General features: G+C 56.7%; 1 protein-coding gene across 1 annotated transcript; it reads right to left on the bottom strand.

Annotated features, from left to right (window-relative positions):
* Nucleotides 1-6,702: 6,702 nt before the first annotated feature.
* On the bottom strand, nt 6,703-13,442 carry CBX2 (chromobox 2). The gene is made up of 5 exons (XM_027624430.2): nt 13,320-13,442; nt 13,194-13,237; nt 12,176-12,241; nt 9,651-9,753; nt 6,703-8,025 (listed from the first exon to the last, which is right to left on the bottom strand). The coding sequence occupies exons 1-5, from the start codon at nt 13,389-13,391 to the stop codon at nt 6,727-6,729; spliced, it is 1,584 nt and encodes a 527-aa protein (XP_027480231.1). The 5' UTR covers nt 13,392-13,442; the 3' UTR covers nt 6,703-6,726.
* Between the last annotated feature and the right edge of the window lie 8,553 nt (nt 13,443-21,995).

Raw genomic sequence — 21,995 nt, 5'->3', positions numbered from 1 at the left:
CTGGGGGGTGGGTGGGCAGGGGCCAGGGCCGCGTGGCTGGGAGTCTGCAACCGCGCGGGATGTGCGTGTGTTGTTGAGTTTATTTAATTCTAAGATTTGTACAAATCTAGAATCGATCCCCGCCTCAGCTCAAGAGTGAAGCTTCGGTACCTATCTTCTGCGGTCGTGAATGTCTGTATCCAATACCGCTTTCTACGTGTTTAAATACATACTTTGTAAATAGAGACATGTCTCGGTTTTATTCCTTCCCCTCCCCCTCCCCACTGGAGCAGAGGGAAGACTAGCCTGGGGAGAGAGGACCCTTTCTTCCTGTCTCGTCCACCCCCCACCCTTGCCCCCATCGGCCCCGAGGGATTCCTCCAGTAAAGGCCCGACCCCAACTGGGGGAACTTCCCAACTAGGGGAGGGGGTAGAGGTGGGCTCTGGAGGGAGTGGGCTGTGACTCTCCTTAGCCTCCGGGGGTAGGTCGTGGCTTTCCTCACCCACGGGCTGCAATTTTCTGGGACCCAGGCAGAACTCGGGGACACCAGGAGGATGGGCACTACCTTCAGGGTCCCCTTTCTTCTGGCGGGGCTCCCCGCCCCCCCCCCCGCGCGCCCCACCCCTAGGCCCGAAGGCGCTGGTCCCCGAGGCCCGGGCGCCCCGCAGATGTGCGCCCGGCGGTTCCCGGCCTGCTTCCTGGTGCTGTCGTGGGACCCGCCCCCAGACCCACCCAGCCTCGCCAGCGCTCCCCGAAATGCAGCGCCTCGCGCCTATTGATTGAGGAATTGAATTCGCGGGTATTGCTAGGCAACTGGCTGCTCGGAGCCGGCGCAGAGCACGCTGATGTGATTAGTGAACCTGGCGCGGCCGCGGCGCAGCCCCGCGCCCCCCGCCCCCCGCCAGCCTCTCGGTCCCCGATCTTCTTGGGGTGTAGGAGTCCCAACGCTGGGCGAGGCGCGGTCCGGGAAGAGCAGAGCGCAGGGTGGGGATAGGGGTTCTTGGCCCTTCCGGGCGCAGACTTCGCAGGGCGCCGACGTGGGGCGGCGGGGGAGAGGCGCCTTCCGGACCCCAAGGCGGCCGTGGCTTGTCCCAGTCCCACCCCTGTAGCCCCCCCGCAGACCGCGTCGCGCAGAGAAGCCCTGACCTAGGCGCACTGGCAGAGCGCGAAGGGAGAGGCGTGGGGACGCGTTCGCCCGCACATCTCCAGTCTTCGGCCAACCGGTTGGGGACCCCGCCCTTGGCGGTGCTCTCCGCGCCTCTTCCCCCAGTTCTGAGAGCTGAGTGGGAGGATCGGGGAGGGAGAGAGCGACTGGCGCCAGGGCTGGGGCAGCGGGTCATGGGGCGTCGAGTGCCCTTCGGACTTGAGGGGCCTGCGCCCGCAGCGGGCAGAGTCGGGGCGGGGATGGAGTGGGGTGGCCTGGCGAGGGGCGCCAGGGGCGCTCGCCCCTGAGCTGTGGCCCAGCTGCTCGATCGGGACTCCCTCAAGCGACCTCTCCTGGGTGTTTGGGCAGCGGAGAGGACTCGTGTTTAGGAAGATGCGAGGGCGCCGACTCTGCCCCCTTTTCCCGGCTGGCTGGCCACCATCAAACTCGGCTTTGACCGGGAGCTCCTTGCGTGGTATCCGTTCCCTGGGCAGCTTCTCCAGGAGAGTGACCAGGAGCGGAGGCCTTGGCCCGCAGTGCCGCCTCTGTCCTAAGGCAGGGTCGGCTCCTCTGGCCGACGCCGGTTGGACTGGAATCTTTATGGCTCTTTGAAGCGCGGCGGATCGAATCCATTTTTCTGTCCCTTTGGTGCTTACAACGCACCGATCCTAGGGGAGGCCCTGTGCTGTGAGCGGGAGACCCGACGGCGAGAAGGCCGGCATCCAGCGCTTTGGGGGCTCATGCTCTAACTTTCTCCTCTCACCAAAAACTCCTCCAGGCCCGGAGGGGGCCACGGATCCAGCTGGAGTCTGAGATGGGAGCTGCTCAGTGTTTGGCGGCGCTCCACGGCGTCCAGCCTTCGGGGCCTGGACACGGGGAAGAGGCTGTGGGTTGGGGCCGGGGCTTTCTTCCGGACACTTCGGAAATGGAGGCTGCCAGGGGCATCTGGGAGCAGTCGGGGTGGGGGTCGAGCAATTCGATTCCCCGGGGCAGCTCGGAGTCCGAGGTAGGGAATGTCCCCTGCGCGTCCGAAGAGCCAGAGGCTCGAAGTCCGCGGGTCGCGCGCGCCCTCTAGAGGCGATGGCCTGAGTCCCTCTCCGGGCGCCCACCCCCTCCGGGCCTTTCAATTCGCCGAGTGCTTGTGGCCAGTGCCTTTCTGGCTCTTGAAAGCAGCCCCGGGAAAGCCGCATCTCCCCCACCCCAAAGCACGCTACAGTGGGCCACGGTGGGCGCCCCCTCTGCGCCCTCCCTTGCGGAGAGGAAGGGGGTGATCAGCCGCCGGGATCCCCGTAGCCTTGCTGAACCATCCCGCCAGGCGCCCTTGGGCTGGACCCGGCGGCGCGGGGCTGAGTCCGGGGAAGGCCGCGGGCCGGGTCGGGCCCCTTGGCAGCCCAGCCCATTCTTTCTGGGAATGAGGTGGATTAGGCCATCAGATCAGCTGCGCAGAAACGAACAAAGGCCGGTGTGGGTGAGGGCCCCGTACCCGTCTGGCGGAGGCTCTAGAGACAGGGGCTCCCACGAAAGCCTGGCTCGCCACCGGGGGCAACGCCGGCTCCTGCTCCGCGTGCCCACTCCTTCCTGGCCACCCCCACCCCCTTTCTGCCCTCTCAAAAGCCAGAGGCCCGCCAGGGAGGCGTCATCCCTGCCCACCTTCTCCAAAACAAAACAGCTCCAGCCTCTCTGCAGGGGCGACAAAAGAAAGCAGGCCTGCAGCCTTGCTGCAAGAGTTGCACTTCCAATTCTCTGGCCTTGTCTGGAGAGTGCGTTGCATTTCTATTTGTAGTGAGAGAGAACCTCCTCCCCAAGGAAAACATCCAGGCCTTCGCCCCAACTAGCCTTTCAACTGGTGGTGGCCAACATCCAGTTCCAACTTCTGTCTGCACTTCAAAGGGAGCTTGATTCTCCCTGGAGGATGAAATCTATGAACACATTCAGGCTGAGGGTGATGCAAACCTTGAAGGCCCAGGGAAGGTTCTAGAATAGGCAAATCAGCTCCTAATTATGAGCTAGGAGTTAGGAGTACATAGCACACCAGTGACTCCAAACCTCTGGAGTGCCACAGCGACTCCTCTGGAGGTTTTAGAGCTGTGTCCTTCTGAAGTGTTAGCACAGGGGGTGGACTCGGGTTATGCAGCTTTCCAGCACAGTATCTTTGGGGTTAACTTAAAGTCTTGCTTTCTGGGAAAGGTCTCCAAGTGAGTTTATTATGTCGGGGCAGCATCCCCGGCCTCTGCCTACTAGATGCCAGGAGCAGCAACCTTCACCCCTGCCCCCTAGTTGTGACCACCAGAATCATCTCTCGGCGTGGCCAGATAGCCCTTTGTGAACTGCCGGTGTAGGGGTTCACAGTTCTAACCAACCCCACCCCTTTGCTTAGAAAAAACACTCCCCCCCCCCCCCCCCCCCCCGCCGACCCTGCACTCCAGGAAAGGGGCTAGCCCTTTCCCGAAGGCTTGGATGTTTCCGTCAGTCCACATCCAGAGTATTTTGGGCAAGTGAAGAGAGATTATTGTTTCCAGGCATCCCGCGTGATGTACACCAGGCTGACAAGTTAAAAAAGAGATTTATTGATATACTAAAAGTTAACAGAAAGTAAGACAAACCCCGACACCACTTACTAATGTCTTTCACCTGCAAAATAAATTAATGTCAAAAACCAAAAAACAAACCTGCAACCTATGCCTAGTGTTAGTTTTCCAAAAATACTAGAAAGGCAACAGAATCTTTAGATGTACTTGAGCAAAAACTCTGGTCATCTAGGCACTACCTCGCCCCTCCTCCCACCCCCTCCCCCCAAACCACCACCAGCTTCCTGGGGGAAGTATTTTCTCTAACTGGTAGGTTCTGATTGAATATGGGGGCTGGGCTGCCATCTTGCTTCCACAAAGATCCTAAGCTTCCCGGGGCAATAACATATTCACTTTTGTTCTCTCTGTTAAAAAAGCAAACAAACAGCCATAGTTTAAAGCAATTAGAAGTGGCATACACGAATGATTTTTTTTTTTTAATTAAAAAACACAAATCAAGCCAGCAATTGGCACTGGTCCAAACCTCTGGTCCTCCTTGTTTCCCCCTAATGAAACCTCTAGGCCCAGAGCCCTCTTAGTCACGTCAGGATTTTGAGTGTAACCAAACCAAGGCACACTCTTTTTGGTACCAAAAAATACATATAAAAATATGTCAAACCTTCTTAAGGACAGACTGGCCACTTCTTCCTATCCATGACAAGCAAAGACGCGACACAACTAAAACACCCATTCAGTATACACTGTGCTGCAGTCCATGTGGGGAACCCTGCAGAATCAGCAAGGAATCTCCAACCAGACGTGACTGATGCCACACACACGCGCGCGCACACACGCACACATAGCAGCAAATAAAAGAGTACTACTTTTATTGGTAAACATGACAATCAACTCTCCAGCGGAGGCGGTCACGCCTGCACGTGTGTGCACGCACACACACACACGCACGCACACACCCTTTTAAACATGAACCACATGGAGTCACAAGCACCAAGGAGAAACCACACAACACAGCAAGAAGGCAAAGTGGCTGGGAGTAAGGTGTTTGCAGTCAACTTTGGGATTGAAGTAGCTGGTAAACAGGAAGGCACCACGTCGGGGTTTGGAGACCCGGCTGTCAAGAATGTCAGGTCAGTGCTGGCATGCATTTGTCCAGCAGCCCACGGAAGCCCAGGGTGGCCCTAAGGGCTCAGAGAGCTGCTGGTAGCCTGGCTCTGCAGCCTCTAAGGCAGCCCGGTGCCTGGCAGAAAGGGAGTTTCAGAGCCTGGAGGCCATCAGCCCCTCTGAGGGGAAGGCAGCCCAGAGGAGCCCCTCTAGTCACAGCCAGGGAACATCCGGGTGTCCAGGGACTGGAGGGGAAGCTGGTGTCAGCGGCCCAGTGCGCTGGGATCCCTTTCTTCCAGACTTCCAGACTGTGCTGTGAGCTGCAATCTCTTCCCCACCCCCACCCCCCCGCCTCCTGGGGGGCAGAGCGTGGAGGGGGCAATTCTCCCCTTTGCTGCCCGCTTTCCAGTTCTAGCCTGGTTGTCTGGGATGCTGAGCTCTCAGATCTGCCAAGATGGGCACCACTCCCGCTGCAGCCCAGAACGGCCACCATGCAGGTGACCCAGGAGCCACATGTGGATACCCCTCAGCAAGGTCCTGGACACGGGTCTGTCCCCAAAGGCACACTGTTGAAATTGATTCAGACACACAAAAGCCATCTCTATTTGGCGCGGAGGGTGAGGGACGAGGGAGCTGGAGGTCTGGCAGGCCCACCCCTCAGAAAGCAGAGCTTACCGCCTAAGCCTGGGCTCCTCCGTGATCAAGGCAACAGGACAGAGGGAGAGCCCACACGGGTTGGCTGGCTTTCACCAACCACTGAGGCAGAACAGGACCCTGCACCTCCACTTTTCTTTTGGCATCACAAAGACCTGGTGACCCCACTCCTTGACCCACCTTTCTGCCACAAGCCATACCAGGCAGCTCCCAGACTCGGCCCGTCGGGGGGCAGGCAGATCTGGCCTTTCAGGTCGTGCCCCACTTCCAAAGGATTCAGGGACATGGCTTCGCAGCTGGGAAGGAGCTCGTGGAATCCCCGAAGGTGGGAGGGATTGTCAGGGAGAGGAGGTGCCCATCGACCGTGGCAGAGGTGGGCACGGTGGGAGCTGTGCCAAACACCTGTCCAAAGCCGGAAGGCTGTAGGCCACGGAGGGTGGGCCTAACCCCAGCGACTGCCCACACTCCCACCTTCCAGGGGCTCTTGGGGGCAGTTTGTGGGGCCACAGCTGTCCTTGCACAGAACTGCACAAACAGCAGAAAGGAGGGCAGCCAAAGTGACACCCTTCTGCTTCTGCTCCCCTGGAAATGGGGAGGCTCTAGTGAAACAGCTCTGGGACCAGCCCCCTCCCAGTTCGTGATTTCTGGCCAACACTGGAGCAGTTGTTAATGTGAACCAGGGTTCCCGAGCACCCCAACAGCAAGCACCTGCCCTACATTCAGGCCGCAGTCTTGAGCTGTTGGCCTGGGGCAGGGACAGGGAGACAGACAGGCCCCCTGGTCCTTGCCAGTCGGGCACCACTCTGAAGGGGAGTCCTGGCTGGCGAGGTCCCTTACCTGCCCCTAGCTGAGCCCTGGAGCAGTCCCTCAAGATCTTGCCCCCACCCCAGTCCACATTCCCTCCCCACCACTGGGCAGGAACTACCGAGCTGGGTCCCTCTTCGAACAGCTGTGTCCCCTGGATATGCAGAGGAAAGCTGACCCCCCACCCTGTCGTCACAGGCAGGGCAGTTCAAACAGTAAACTGGGGACGGCCTTGAGGAACGTTCGGCCAGAGACACGGGAAGGCAGACGTCCTGAGGCATGTGGGAAGTGAAGCAAAGGCCCCGAGGTAGGAACGAGGGCAAGGCCAGGCCTTGGCAAGGCATCAAGATACTGCCCTGCCTGAAATCACAGGCAGGGCCAGAGCAAGTCCCCTCCAAGCCTGCCCCGGAAGGAGGCCACCCGGACCCCAGAAAGGGCTTGGGGGTGCAGGGCAGTTATCAAAGTAAAACCAGAGGCCAGAGAAGGGCAGGCAAGAGCCAGGCCGCCGCAGGGCATCAGTAATGTCTCAGGTTGAAGAAGCCCACGCTGGTGGGAGACTCCTTCACGGTGACCGTGATGAGGTTGGCAGTGACATCGGTGACAAAGACGTGCTCAATGAGGCTGCGGGTGGGCTTCCAGTCCTGGCTGGTCTGGACAGACACAGATGGGTTTTGTGCGGCGCCGGGCGGTGAGGCTGAGCCGGGCTCTGAGTCGGAGCTGCTCTCCTCCCCGGCGCTCGGCTCTCCAGGCAAGGCTGTCTTGCGTGCTTCCCCGGGGGCCGTGTGGCCCTCCTGACCGCTGGTGGCCAAGCTGCCCCTGACACAGTCCCTCTTGCCCACAGAGGGCAGAGCCGCCACCCTGGAAGGCAGCTTCTCACTCTTGCTGCCATCAGAGGGCATGGTGGACCCACTCCCCACTGCGGGGCCGCCCCCGGCGCTCTTCCCTGCAGCTGGGCAGGTGGCAGGGACACCCTTGCTGGCTGTGGCATGGCGGGCAACCATGCCCACCCCCGCTGTGCCGTTCTTGACACTCTGTAAGTCCAAGACCTGGAGGCTCAGCTCCTGGGTGGGTGCAGGCTGGGGGCCCAGGCACCCGGCAGGGCCCTTGCTGCTACTGTGGACATAGGGGGGCCCCCCTGCACTCCCCCCTTTCTGCTCCACAGCCCCACTGCTGGGGGCCTTTGGGACTTTGCTTCCTGGGGAGCTGATCCCCAGCTCCCCCTTCTGCGTCCTCACCTTAAGGTCCAGCCCGAGGCCACACTTGCCAGCGGTCTGGGCCTTGAGGGCCAGTCTGCTGGCGGCCTGGGCCTGGTTCTGGCTCATTCGGTTCATGTAGTGCACGATGGAGCTCTGCCAGCTGATGCCGCCCCGGCTGGGGCTGCCAGCCATGCCCTTCATCAGGCTGGCCAGGTTCTCCGGGGTGGCCATGGTGCTGGGGCCTCCGCAGGCCTCCTTGGCGTGAGCCTTCAGAGCGGCCAGGCCTGCCACGGGGGCGCTGAGCGGAGGAGGCAGCTTGCCGGCCGGCACCCCCAGGTCCTTCCGGGCGGTCTTCAGCACCTTGGCCAGGCTCACGGGTCTCCGGGCCGCCTTCTGCTCCGGGGGCAGGGGCTTGCGGCCTCGCTTCTTCCGGATGGGGTCCTTCAATTCGGGTTTGGCCACCAAGATCTGGGCCTTCTTCTGAGGCACCGGGTGGGTCTCGCGGCCCCGGGGACCCCTCTTGGCGTCTAAGTCACTGTCGTCCTCTTCATCGGAGGAGGTGGAGGAAGACGTGGAGGAAGAAGAGGAGCTGCTGGATTTGGAGGGCGCGTCAGGTTCCTGCAAAGACAGAGCACGGGTGTCACTGGCTGGAAGGCCGGGCCCCCAGGACACCTCAAAACTGACACCTCCAGTGGCTTCCACCCCAGAGAAGCAGCCAGGAGGGAGCGATGCCGCACCAGCTTGTTCTGGAAGAGATCGGAAAAATCCTTGTGAGATTCCACGAGATGCAGTTAAAAGCAGAATGAGCAAGGGGTGCCTGGGTGGCTCAGTTGATTAAGCGACTGCCTTTGGCTCAGGCCATGATCCTGGAGTCCCGGGATCGAGTCCCGCCTCGGGCTCCCTGCTCGGCGGGGAGTCTGCTTCTCCCTCTGACCCTCGCCCCTCTCATGTGCTATCTCTTTCTCTCTCTCAAATAAATGAAATCTTTAAAAAAACAAAAATAAAAAAAAATAAAAGCAGAATGAGCAGAACAAAGAACAGGTGGTTTGTGAAATCAGAGCCGAGCAACGAAGCAAAGAGCATGCGCGGTCACGTCCCAGGCACTACAGCCTTGAAGGGGGGATGCTGGTTTGGCTGCAGGCTCCCTAGCAGACAGCTCAGAAAGGGAAGCGCAGCGCTCACGAGGCAGGCCAACTAGTGCACGTAGGCACGCTCCGTAATCTGAAGCAAGGGGACACCCTGCCCCAATACTCCCACTTGCAAATCGGACCCCTTCAGAACATTCCAGCACACAGGGGAACAAACTGCTGCCCTCCTGGCTTCTGGGCGTCAGGGCGCCCTGTGTCTCACTGGGCTGGCATTTCCAAGGGCACACTTTAGGGAAACAGAGCCAATGCCGCTCCCTGCTGTGAAACTTGCGGGCCCTCAGCTGGGCACGATCCAATCCAACCCGGAGCCTCAGAGCCTCCTTGCCCAGCCAGGCCCATGGCCTCTATGCCGCTTCCGTGGTCCCCAGCTGGTCACCCCAGCTGATGAGAGCCCAAGGCCACAGGACCCCCCCTGCTCCCACCGTCCTGCTTGAAAGGAAGATTGTGAGGAGCAGGCCAGTGCGGACCGGCCAGCAAGCCTTAAAGCGAGGTTCTCACAGCCTCCCGAAGGGCGGTTTCTCGAAGTGACTGAGCTCTTGGCCACACAGTGTGGGTTCGGGATCCCGGGGCAGTGCCCTTGAGAAAGGAATCCTAGGCACATCCCAGACTGGGGCCGTGACCCTTCTCCCCACCCTGCCTCTGGACTGCTGAAGGGAGGGCACTGCCCCGGACCCCCAAGCGTGCGTCCCTGTGAGCTGCCCTGGTTGGCTGCGCCTGCTCAGTGAACCCCTGAGCACCCCGTGTGCATGAGTCCTGTTCTTTCCTGTTGCCCCAAGAGAGTGCTCGGCAGCCAAGTCTGACCCTGCCATCCCCTAGAAAGGGGTGCAGAAGGGACACCAAGTGAACAAGAAAGCAGCTCTGGAGGGGATCTGCTGGGGCAGGGGCAGGGGCAGGGGCAGGGGCTTGCTGTTGCCCCCTGCTGGCAGAGGCACGCAGCCGCCAGCAAGGAAGGAGACAGGAGGCCAGGGTCTTCTGAGCCAGGGCTGGACCTCTGTGGAAGAGCCAGTACGATCCCCTTTCCCCAGAGTCCTCAACCCTCCTGCCCCTGCCTTCCACTCTGCGCAGAGGGGTGCGAGGACGGAAGCGGCCACCCACCTTGAGCTTGGAGTGCCGGCTACAGGACACCACCGTGTGCTTCCTCGGCCGGCCCCTGGGTCGCTTGCCTCTCTTCCGGTTCTGCACCTCCTTCTCGTGTTCCCTTAAGACAATCACCAGTCACGGTGGGAGAAGCCCTACATGACCTTTCCCAGCCCATCCCTCATATCCCAATAAAAACAACTTCACAAGAGTCAAAAAAAACCAAAATAACAACAAACAAACAAACAAGGTGGGAGAAGCCCTGTGCACACACCCTCTCCCACCACCCGGGAACCCCAGGCCGCCAAACACCGCCCCTCCATACTCCAGGCCTGCGGCAGCTTATCCTCAGTCCCACCGCAAACACGTGCCATTCACGAACACGCCCAAGGCAGACGTCTAGATCCTTCTCCGTCCAATATGCTATTAGTTTTTTACCTATAGCTTTCATTGCATTTGGGTAAAAATGAGTGAAAGAAATTTCAGCAAAGCCGGGAAAGGAACAATTCTCCAGTTTTCCCAGACTCCTCTTCAGACAGCCCCGTGCTAATCCCGGCCACTTTCCACGGGGAGAATGTTTCGTGGAACTTCTAGAATGCAGCCCACTAGAAGGAGCCTTCGTTGTCCCACGGTCCAACCCCAGTGCTCCAAACAAGAGTCGCGGGCTGGCAGACAAGGACCACTGGCCCCAGCCTCTGCCTCTCCGGTCTGCGAGCACTGGTCAGGGGAACCAAGGGCTCTGGTGCCACCCTGCACTCTGGTCTTCCCAGAGCCAGTGCCCTTGGCTCACTTCCGACTTCCTTTTCCTAACACCTCTTTGTTCCTAGATTGTGCTCTTGACAGATGCGCTGGAGGTGCCTGATCCCGAAGTGGCTGGAGCTCAAAGCCCGCACCTCCGGTAGCACACCCTTAATCAGCTCCCAGAACTCGGGGTCATGAAGCCAAGAAAGCTGCCTCCGGCCCCACCCCCAGAGAAAGCTTCTATTGCAGGCCACCCTGGGGAAAAGGCTGATTCAGAGACGCTTCCTAGTAATTAAAAGGGGCAACTGTCATCTTGTTGGGGCTTGGAAGGCTCTCTCTTAAAGAATCCAATTAGTACAACCAGGCAGAACTCACACTCTCCGAAGCAGCCCCCAACCTGTCTCCCAGAAGGATGGGGGCATCCCCTGGGTCTCCTCTGCTGACACATTAACCTGCACCTGCAGATTTTGAATCTCAGACCTGCCCTTACAAACGCCACCCCACCCCCAAGTACGGGACTGCCAGCTCCTAGTTTGGGGGGGAGGCTGTCGCCTGGGTGCAGAGGGGGAGACACCCACCTTCCCAGATTTCTCTTCCCCATGATGTAAGTCAGATCACCCCATGCTTGTTTTCAACTCTCACACCTCCTGGATATTTCACCCTAGCTCTTGTCTGCTATGCAATAACCGAAAAGGACACACACTCTCTCAGCAGCTAGGCGGCTGTGTCTTGCAGAGAAAGGGACCAGCTCCCGCCACCCCTCCTCCCCTGCCCAGGCTTACAAGACCCGAATTATGAATTCAACAGCGGACAAATTACTGATGAGCTTTTCCAAAGGTATGGAGGCAAGCGTACGCTGGCCTCGTCTCTCCTAACTCTGCTCAAAGCCCATCTTTACTTGCTTCCCACTGCATGGCCTCTTGGAGAAGACCCTGCTACAATGGGGGTAAAAAGCGGACCAGAGAACAAGCAGGCCAGATGGAAGAGCTGCTGAGCAACTCGTTTATCTGCGTCTATCAACAGGGCAACCCACAGCAAAGTCACCCCCCACCCCCCGCAGTGTGCTTAGGAACATTGCTTCCTGGCCCCTCCTGCCAGGAGGCTGGCCCCCCCACCACCTGCCCCTCATCACCCTTTTGCCTATCTGAAGGAGGTCTCTCTTAACCCAGCTCTATCTAAAACTAGAGATGACATCTAAAATCACAGAAGCAAGTTTGTCCCCTGAGACTTGCAAGGGTGGTCCACCCCCCCCACCCCTGTACCACCTGTTTTGCAGTCTAAAGAAAAATAAACGTGTCACTTCCGGTACAGAACCCACTAACTTTCTGCTGTGCTGCTTCAGCTCCCTCTCTGGGCCTTCCCTTGCTCCATGGCACCCTCAGGGAGCACTGGGCGGCCAGACCACTATTTTTATGGCAAACCTGCCATCCTAGTTCTTATTAGTACTGTTGACAAATGACTCAACAGAAAAGGCCAACAAGAGAAGCCATAACTTTTCAGGAAGGAACCAAGAAGGTTCATTTTTGCAAGTATGGCTGTGAGAAGGACCCAGAGCAGCACTAATGCAGTGACTTCCGAGCTCTGGACACGGCGCTGGCCAGCCAAGGGAAGGCAGGGGAGGGGCTCATCTGGGACCTCAAAGCTCGGCCCACCTCCACCGACAGCCCCAGCACAGGAGGCCCTCAGACCACAGCCCAAGCCCAGGACCCCTAGAAGGCCTGCTTGGCCCTGAACCACAACAGGACAGGCCACGGTCTCCCCAACACTCTCCCCCTTCCCACACGTGCTGTTAACTTTCTCACTTCTTCTGGAAGGCCAGGAGCAGCCTTGGGTCCAAGATATTTTCCTCTGGCTCCCAGCTGTTATGTCTGTAAAAGCAAAACGCAAGGCGTCAAGAAACACCAGGCCGGGAAAGGCCACTTCAGAAACCAGCTGGAGTGGGGCCGCCCCCTTGCCCTCCAATCCCTGCTGATGGCAAGGGCACCGGAGTGCTGTGGCAGAGTCCCCCTAAATCCCACCCGTGCCTAGGATGAGTTCCTGGAGACTGGGGGCCTTAACGCCAATACCCCAGCCCCAAACTCCAAGGGAAACCACCACCTCAATCCTCAATTAACTAACATGCGGTCTCAGGAAAACTCCACAGTCTCCCCCTGGGAGGAAAAACAAATCCCAATAAAATGGGAAGTTGCCGGGAGGGAAGCCCCCAAAGCCTGGCCCGGATCCAGCGAGGGAAGGGAAGGCTGCTCCAGGATGCAGGGAGGGGCAGGCCGAGGGGCACAGAAGCGCTGCCCAAAGATTCAGAACAATGTGGCTGGCGCCCGAGCGAGCGCGGGCCAGGGCACCCGGAGGGGAAAGCAAAGAAAGAAAAGTGGGGTCCGGGAAGAAAGGGGAAACGGGTGTGCCCGAGGGGCTGTAAACAGAGCCCCTTCCGGGGATGCCAAGTCCCCTTCCATACTTTAAAAAGGGGGGGGAAGGAGCCCTTATACCCATCAATAGGAAGCTCAGGTTACAGTGGGGAAAATATGGACGGGAGAAGGGGGGGTTCACGTCCCGCGGGGAGGGCTGAGGCGGGCCGGGGGCGCAAGCAACAAATGGGCGCGGGTGGAGCGCGCGGCCGGAGGGGCTTCCGGGGGAGGCCGCCCAGCCCCGCGCCCCGCGGGCCCGTAAACAAAGGGCTGCCCCGCGCAAGGCTGCGCGCCCCCTTCCCGCCGAGCCCGCAGGGACCCCGCGAACTTCCCGCCCAGCGCGCGGACGCCCCCGCCCCCCCGGGGCCGAGGTGGCGCGGGCGGGAAGGCGCGCGCCGCGTCGTCGGGGACTCACTTGGAGGACCAGCCGCGCCACTTGACCAGGTACTCCAGCTTGCCCTGCAGGGAGAGAAGAGGCGCGTGAGCCGGGGCGGGCGGGCGCGGGCGGGCGCGGGGCGGGCGCGGACCGGGCCGCACGCACCTTGCGGAGCCGCTTGCTCAGGATGCACTCGGCGGCGAAGACCTGCTCGCCCACGCTGCTCAGCTCCTCCATGCTGCCGCGCGCGCCCGCCCCGACCGCGGCGCCCGCCGCTCCCCGCACAGCCGCCGCCGCCGCCGCCGCCGCCGCCGTTGCCGCCGCCGCCGCCGCCGCCGCCGCCGCGCGCCCCGCCGGCCGCACACAAAGCACCGCCTCCGCCCCGCGCAGGGCCCGCCCCGCGCACGCGCACCGCCCCCGCGCCCCCGCGCCGCGCCCGGCCCGCGCCCGCCCCCGCGGGCCGACCTGGTCAGGCGCTGGCCAATGGGCGCGCGGGGGCGGGCGGGGGGGCGGGGCGCGCATTGTTCGCGGCGGGCTCGGCCTCGCGCCCGCGGTTGGGGTCCCGCGCGCGCGGGGGGCCGGGCCGGGGGCGCGGGCAGGTCCCTCCGAGCAGGAAAGGCGCCTGGGGGCCCTGGGACCCGGGGGCCGCGCCCCAAGCCCAGCTTGGGCCGCCCCTTGGGGCGCGCCCGGCCTCCTCCGAACTTCGCTTTCCGGGCAAAAAGCCATTGTTCTGGCCCGAAGCGGGGAAGTGGGCCGCTTCCTGCCCCGGCCTCCGAGGGGCGCCGCTGCGGGGCCCCACCCGCCCTCTACCCTTCCGCGCAGTGGTCCCTCGGTTTGGGGCAGAAGTCTCTTGTTTTGCGCGGGAGCCAAACGGGCCGGGGGCGGGAAGGAATGGGAGACAAAGTACTGGAGCGGGGGAGCAGTCTAGCTTGTTTCCCCCCAAAGGCGAGAGAGGAAAATGCATCAGATGAAGAGGCGAGCTGCTCCGTGTTCTTTCTTCTGGCTGTGAAGAGTGGAACCCAGCCCCCAAGATTTAGGGCGCGCGTAGGGAGAAAAGCAACTGCACCTTTTCTTACTTTTCTTTCATGGTTCTGATGAAATGAATGTGGGGGTGGGAGCGAGGTTTGAGGAGCTGGTTCTAAACTAGGACTAGGTCTCTAAGGGGCCCGCTGGGATCTGGGGATGTGTCCTTTGGAGCGATTGCACGCGACCCGAAAGGAGACCTCGTTTAGAAGGGAGTGGCCTGGAGTCTGTGGGGTCATCGTGGGCCGGCTGCCTTTTATTTTCTTCTGCTGAGATCCGTATTCCATGGAGCAACTCCCCCTTAAATCATTTAGGTCTTGAATCAGACCAAGTCAAACTCGTAATAAAGGAGATGTACACCAGCCTTAACTTTTTCCGCATCAAGACAGTGTAACTCAATGAAAATCCATTTTCTGGTTTTGCTTCTCCCTTGAACACACCTGCACAGTGCTCTCTCTGCTGAGCAAATCAGAAAGTCGTTTCTTGTTGCAGGGGAATGTCTAAAAGTAATTTTTGATCGTTAAAGCCATATTTATAAAGATTCTGCAGGAGAAATATATTTTGTTGTTGTTGTTGTTGTTGTTTTAACTGAAACGCCTGCTGTAAAAATTGGGAACTGCAGGAGCCCATCTTTCAATTTCTGGCGTGTTCTGCAGTTTATTTGGCTAAGTATGTTACATTCATTTGATATCCTGGAGAGACTTTGGGTAACATACGCAAACTTAGAATCTGCTTTCCAGGAAGGAAGGAGGGGAGGACTCGCTTGGGGGCTTGGGGGTGGAAATGATGGCTCACTCTGGAGGGGCGGCAGCCCAGAACCCTTGTTTTGGGATGAAACCTGCAATCCTGGGGTGCAAAGTCGCTTACAGTCTCCAGCTCTTTTTGTGTCCCTATCTTCTGGAACTAGGCAGTAAATTGTGGGGTTGAAGCCAAGGGGGTATTTATTGTAATCCTAAAAATAGCTGGATCAGTTTCAACTCAGGTTTCCTTGCAGTTTGTCTTGGGTGTGAGGTTTTTGCCCTGGAAGTTTCCAGTTTCCTCTTGGTGATATATGGTTCCCCGGGATACTTGCTTAATTTTTTTTTTTTTAAGGAAAGGAAGCATGGGGCACCTGGGTGGGTCCATCGTTAAGCGTCTGCTTTCCGCTCAGGTCATGATTCCTGGGTCCTGGGATCGAGTCCCCAGTCGGGCTCCCTGCTCGGCGGGAAGCCTGCTTCTCCCTCTCGCACTCCCCCTGCTTATGTTCCCTCTCTCGCTGTCTCTCTCTTTGTCAAATAAATAAATACAAGTCTTTAAAAAAAAAAAAAAAGGAAAGGAAGCTTAAAAAGGGGAATTCTTTCTTGCCCTGAGAAATAAGTTTGTCTAGAATTTGATCCTAACCTATGAAAAAAAAATCAATTTCCTGGAAAGTTTAACACATACCTTGTCTGTTCAACTGCAAATACCCAGTTTGGGTAAAATAGTGTTTAGATAATTTATTTGGAGGCACAGATAATGACAGATTTGACTAGAATTAAAGGAGTAGATAAATAGGGTGAGGGTTGATCCAAAATGTGTAAAGTGTTCCATAAAAACAAAACCGGAAGAAGGCAGAAGGGAATAATGATAACTCCAGCTAATCCAATTGGGTCAAAACACGGGTTTGGGCTCCAGCAGATTCTGTCTTCCGTTCTGTCTCATTTAGGAATTATTAAGACAAGTCCGAACTCATTATTTTCTTACTCATCCAGCAAAGAGTTACTCAGCACTTGCTGTCAGCCCGGCATGACGAGACGGGGTCTGGAGCCTGCAGCAGTGCTGTCTGAAAGAGCTTTCCGAGACGATGGGGGTGGCTGGTGTCTGCCCCCTTCCCCGCCGTCGCCATCCACCATCCGTAGCTACTGGTGAGCACGTGAAATGTGACTAGTGCTACTGAGGAATTGAATTTTTAATTGTATTTAATTTTAAGTAACTGAAAGTTAAATCGTCCCATGTAGCTAGAGGTCATGTTCCTGGACAGTACAGGTCCACAGGGATGCCAGGGGTAGACTCTAAGCACGTAGCAGGCAGAAGTATCACAGGTATGTGATTGAATCCTGGAGCATAGTTTGCTCACACTCCCACGTAGGCTTTCTTGCATTCAAGAATGTCTGCGACCTGTCCAGGAAGATCTTAGACATGCAGGCATATAGGAGTGCATTCAGACCAAGCACTTCGTTGAATGCCATTTTCTTTCTAGGCAATTGACAGTGCCAATGACAAATATTAACTCATTGGTGTCTGAGTTATCGCTGAGAAACGAGCAGCAGTTTTCATGCTGCTCCTCTGAATCGAGAAGCCGAGGCGGGGAGCAAGGAATGGTGGTGTCCCTCCCGAGTGAATGGAAGTCAGGGCTTGAGATGAAGCCAGCACCCCATGCTCTGCTACCTTTGGCAGCGAAAACTAAGCACCATGAGTCGTGCCTTACAAAGCAGCTTCAGGGCAGCTCTTCGTTCCTACAGATACTGTCTCCAGACTACAGTCGGGTCTGGCCGTGAAAGGAGGACCCACCACCACGCACGCCCGGCACGCAGGGCAGTTTGCGTGGGGTGAACTCAGGACCTACCATAATACATTGCCCCATCTTTAATACGTAACGTGATGATTTGTCCCCCACCAGGTCCCCTCGCATTTGCAAGGCTGAGGTGTGACTGACGGGCGAGCCGTGTTATGGGACTCTGACTCTGTGTACGCAGGGGATAAGTATTGTGTATGCGTGACACGTGGTGTTTAGGTGTCAGAACTCGAGTAAACATAAGCATAGCTAGGGCGTTTGCAGAAGTCCTCAATCTTTCGGTTTGCCTAAGAACTCCCTGGGCAGGCAGCCAAATACTGACCCCCGGACCCCACCCCAGAGGTCCTGACCCAGGAGACGCCGAGGCTGTCTGCAGCTCTCATTGTTGAGAATGCTTCTTACAAAGGGCAGCCTGTCCGAGCCCTCCTTCTACACAGGAGGAAAAGGAATCCTAAATGGCTTCCGATCTCATGCCCTTGGATCGGGTCCTGCCATTTCCCACAGGTGCCTGGTGGGGGAGGCCAGGCCAGGTGTGGAAGGAGCTAAGCAGCCTGCGCTCAGAAGGCCCTCCAGGGCTGACCGAGACAGCTGCAGGCTTTCAAGCTCCTGGGACAACCCTCCTCCACCCCTAAATATCTGCACAAACTGGACCTCTCCACCTTGGATGCTTGGAGCAGCGGAGGCTAAGGAATACTATTAACAAGTGGTGAAAAGTGGACAGTTAACCAACCGCTTTATGAGGTTGCTTTGGTGACCACACCCACAGCCCCCGTGGGAGATCTCCCATTGCAGAAGGCTTTTATTTTAAACGCTGTCCTTTATTAATTTTGCAATCAAATCAGTCCCCGATTCCAGCGTCTTACTGTTAGAAATAGTGCAGTGATGAACGTCTTTATGTTTGCCCATGCAGGGTGCTAGCACATCTAGAATAACATGCCTAGATTTTGTATTAAAGGGCACGGGGATCTGCCGTTTTTGTTCGGAATTGTCCAACAGTCCCCGAAGGTCTGCACCGACTTATACTCCTGCCCCAGATCGGCCGGCTTGACTCTGTCCCCACGTTCTCAGCAGACCTAGGAGTTCTAAGTCCATCTGAACATACTCGACCCTTGGCGGGTTTCGGTGGTGTTCTAACACAAATTAATCACGTCTGTTACATGTCCCACATCTGCTTTTTTTCAAGACCTTTGCCTGGTGCAGAATTGTTCGAGTATAAAACGATTTTATAAGCGCAGTTTTTTCCAGTGTGAAATGCATTATTTTCACAAATTTAAAAATAACTTACACTTAACAAAGTTTTAAAATCAAGGGTGAAACCCTTACTTGAACACCATTAATTAGTTTGGGGATTCAAAGCAGTAAACAAAAGCCCATTTATGAGTTTGCTAATTGGTCTTTCTGGCTGCTGGAGGTGATCTCAAGTGTCCTCTATAAATCCTTTGAGCACCACCGATAAAGCCACGGACTCCGGGCTCCGGGAACGGGGGTTCTGAGACCTGCGTTACAAATCCCCCTCTGAGTCAAACGCACTTCCTATCTCAATGCCTTCATGCGTTGGGACACTTTTGTCTAAAAGAGCCCAAAGAAATGTCATTTAGGTCACACAAAACAAGAGATTTTCATTGCTTTTTAAAATCCTGCTGCTTTTTTTTTAAAGATGATATTTATTTATTTGAGAGAGAGCAAGAGAGAGAGAGCGTGCACATGAGCAGGGGGAGGGGCAGAGGGAGAGGGAGAGAGAATCCTCAAGCAGACTCCCACTGAGCAGGGAGCCTGACGTGGGGCTTGATCCCACGACCCTGAGATCCTGACCCGAGCCGAATCCAAGAGTCAGTCACTCAACCGACGGAGCCACTCAGGCAGCCCAATCCTGCTGCTTTTTGATGAAAAAATATGAAGATAAGTCCAAAGGACACATTTTATTTTTATTTTTATTTATTTTTAAAGATTTTATTTATTCATTTGAGAGAGCACGAGTGAGCATGAGTGGGAGGGGCAGAGGGAGAGGGAGGAGCAGACTCCCCGAGCTCCCCTGGGGCTAGATCCCAGGACCCTGAGATCATGACCTGAGCCAAAGGCAGACGCTTAACCAACTGAGCCACCCAGGTGCCCCAAAGGACACATTTTTTTTTTTTAAAGTCCCTTTCTTTGCTTCTTGTTGGCAAAAATCTCAGGGAGAGCCAGAGGAATTGCATTTGGTGTCAGGGAATGTTTGAACTAGAAGGCACTGCGGAAATTCTACTTTGCAGGTGAGCTGAGGATGGCCCAGATGGCCAAAGGTGTGTCCAGGTTTGCTGCGTCTGAGCCTGGGCTCCCAGTAGCACAGGACAGCATCCCTGGGCTCTGCCCCTCCGCCACCCTTGGCCTTTGTGGCTGCCAACCCAGCGAGGAGAGTGGGGCGTGCCCAGGGGTGCCAAATTCAAAAGTTCAGCAGATACACACTGAGAAACCTCCCTCCCTCTGGTCCCCAGCAGCCTGGTTCTCCATTCTGGAAGCAATCTAGGAAATTCCTAGATTTCCTTCTGGGGGCATTCAGTGCCCCACAGCAAGGATGCACAGAGCATTCCCCCCCCTTGCCCTCCTGTGGTTTCTTCTCTATCCCACACATGGGAGTGCACCTCACAGTGTTCTCTATGCTGCTTTTTTCTCTTAGCAGTGTGGCCTGAGGGATATGTCCCCTCGAATGGATTGACTTGCCTTATTCCTTTGACTTTCTCCATGGTTTTCTGTCATTGGGTGTATCATGGCTTATTTAACTAGACCCTGACTGACAGGTGGTGAGTCGTTCCAAGGTTTAGGCCTTGCTGCCGTGAGTAGCCCTGTTTCAAAACCAAGTTTCTCTGCACAGTGGGCTTTGAGAGATGCAGGCCCGCAGCGAAGGGCCAGGATGGCCACACGAGCGCCGCTGGAATGCTGTTCATTGAACCCATGAAGTGCATGTGGTCCTCGGCCCCCGGCCACTTTGCCCTGCATGTCCCTGCTGGGTTCCCACGAGCATGCAGGAATGATTCTGGGTGCCGACCGTGGCGGTCATGGTCTTTTGGGGGTATTGTTGATGGGTTATTCCTCCCTGGGCTGAAACCTGGTATTTTCCATGTCCTGGCTCCAGACATGAGCGGGCTGCTCTCTGTGTCACCATTTCAGGTTTCTTTGGGTTTAGTGCAGGCTGTATCCCGGGGCTACTGCTTTTCAGAGGCTCTGGTCCTAGTGTGAGTACTGCTGATGGGAGAACATGTGCCCCAGAATGGCGTGGCCGTGTCCCCACAGCTTCAGCAGGTGGCTTGGGACCTACCTTGTAGTGAGGATGCCACCACATAGGAATTTGCAAGGCGACTCTGGGGTTGAAGCCACTCACAGAGCAAATATATATATTGTACACATATATATATTTTTTAAGATTTTATTTATTTATTTGACAGAGAGAGACACAGCGAGAGAGGGAACCCAAGCAGGGGGAGTGGGAGAGGGAGAAGCAGGCTTCCTGCGGAGCAGGGAGCCCGATGCGGGGCTCGATCCCAGGACCCTGGGACCATGACCAGAGCTGAAGGCAGACGCTTAACCGACTGAGCCCGCCCAGGCGCCCCGAGAGAGATGATTTTTTAAAAAGATTTTATTGATTTATTTTTTTGTTGGAGAGAGAGAGAGAGAGAGAGAGAGAGCATGAGCAGGGGGAGAGGCAGAGGGAGAGGGAGAAGACTCCCTGCCGAGCAGGGAGCTGGATGCAGGACTTGATCCCAGGACCTGAGCTGAAGGCCGAGGCTCAACTGACTGAGCCACCCAGGCGCCCCTCACACAGCAAATATTTATTAAGCGACTGCTCTTTGCCAGGTGCTGTGTTCGGCCAGGGCCAGAGAGGCTGCCAGAAATGCCAAGCATAAAAAGATGTCCTGCAAGGAGTTGGCTTACACCATCGCAGGGGCCTCCCGGACAGGCTGGAAGCTCCAGAGCAGGCTGTCCGGAAGGGTGGGCTGGACCTCTTGGGCTGAAGCCGCTGTCCATGGGCAGACTGCTGTCTTCCTCCGAAACCTCAGCTCTGTTCTTAAGGTCTTTCAACTGATTAGGTCAGACCCACCCGGATTATCCAGGACAAATCTCCTTGACCTCAAGTCAACCGACTGTGAATGTGAGTCACATCTGTAAAATCCCTCCAAAGAAACACCTCCATTCGTGTTTGACTGAGCAAGTGGGGACGGTAGCCTAGTCGAATGGACACACAAGAGTTCCAAGGTCGTGTGTTACCATGTGGGAGGAAAAAGCCCCTAAGTATGGAACGATATTGTTTGCATTACCCAGGGCTGCGATAACGAATTATCACAAACTTGGGGGCTTAAACAGCAGAAAGTGTTTTTCTTACAGTTGTGGAGGCCACCAGTTGGAAACCAAGGTGTCAGCAGGACCTGCTGCTTTCAGAGCCTCGAGGGGAGAAGGCTTCCTGCGTCTTCCAGCTCCTGCAGGAGGACGCCTGCCGTTCCTGGCGTCCCTTGGCACAGGCACCATCCCGTTCTCTGCCTCCACCTTCTCCTCTGGGTCCCTTCCTCTCCGTTCCTGAGTCTCAGACCTCCCTCCCCTCAGCCGTATAAAGACGCCAGTCATTGGATTTAAGGCCCACCCTAATTCCACGGGAATCTCATCTTGAGATCCTTCACTCAGTCACATCGGCAAAGACCCTATTTCCAAATAAGGTCACATCCACAGGTCCCACGGACTGGAACTTGGACACGTCTTTCTGGGGGCCACGACTCAACCCTCTACAAATAATATATGGTTTTATTTCTGTTGTGCAACCAGAAGGAATCCGTGTGTTGGTGGACGTATACCCATTTCCTCCGAGGGTACCCAAGACACTGAGAGCAGTCGCTGTCTTTTGCTGGCAGCGAAGAGTGTTTTAATGATCAATTTTTGGCCTTGTGAACTATGTGCAATGTTTTATTATTTTTTTAAAAGATTTTATTTATTTATTTGAGAGAGAGAGAGCATAGCAGGGGGAGCAGCAGAGGGAGAGGGAGAAGCAGGTTCCCTGCCAAGCAAGGAGCCTGACGTGGGGCTCGATCTCAGGACCCCAGGATTAGCTGAAGGCAGACACTTAACTGATTGAGCCACCCAGGTGCCGCCCCCCCCCCCCCACCGTGCATGTATATGTTTATAGAAAATACAGTTTCCTGAGTTACTTAGCGTTTAAGCTCTTGGATTACTTTGAGCTTTGATTAAAGTTTAATCGAGTTTTTAAAACTTAAAGTTTATAAAAATTTTCTGTAATAAAAATATTCAGGTTCTGGTCTCCCCTC

Source organism: Zalophus californianus, chromosome 16 (assembly GCF_009762305.2).
Source record: "Zalophus californianus isolate mZalCal1 chromosome 16, mZalCal1.pri.v2, whole genome shotgun sequence".
NCBI classification, from domain to species: domain Eukaryota; kingdom Metazoa; phylum Chordata; class Mammalia; order Carnivora; family Otariidae; genus Zalophus; species Zalophus californianus.
The sequence above is the reverse complement of the archived record's forward strand: the minus strand, read 5'-3'. Positions and strand labels throughout refer to the sequence as shown.

Excerpts from the sequence above, each read along its gene's own strand:
- CBX2 (XM_027624430.2), bottom strand. The coding sequence starts at position 13,391 with ATGGAGGAGCTGAGCAGCGTGGGCGAGCAGGTCTTCGCCGCCGAGTGC. Across the intron at positions 12,242-13,193 it reads TGGCGCGGCTGGTCCTCCAA|ACATAACAGCTGGGAGCCAG; the intron begins GTGAGTCCCCGA and ends TTGCTTTTACAG. Across the intron at positions 8,026-9,650 it reads GCCGGCACTCCAAGCTCAAG|GAACCTGACGCGCCCTCCAA; the intron begins GTGGGTGGCCGC and ends CTGTCTTTGCAG.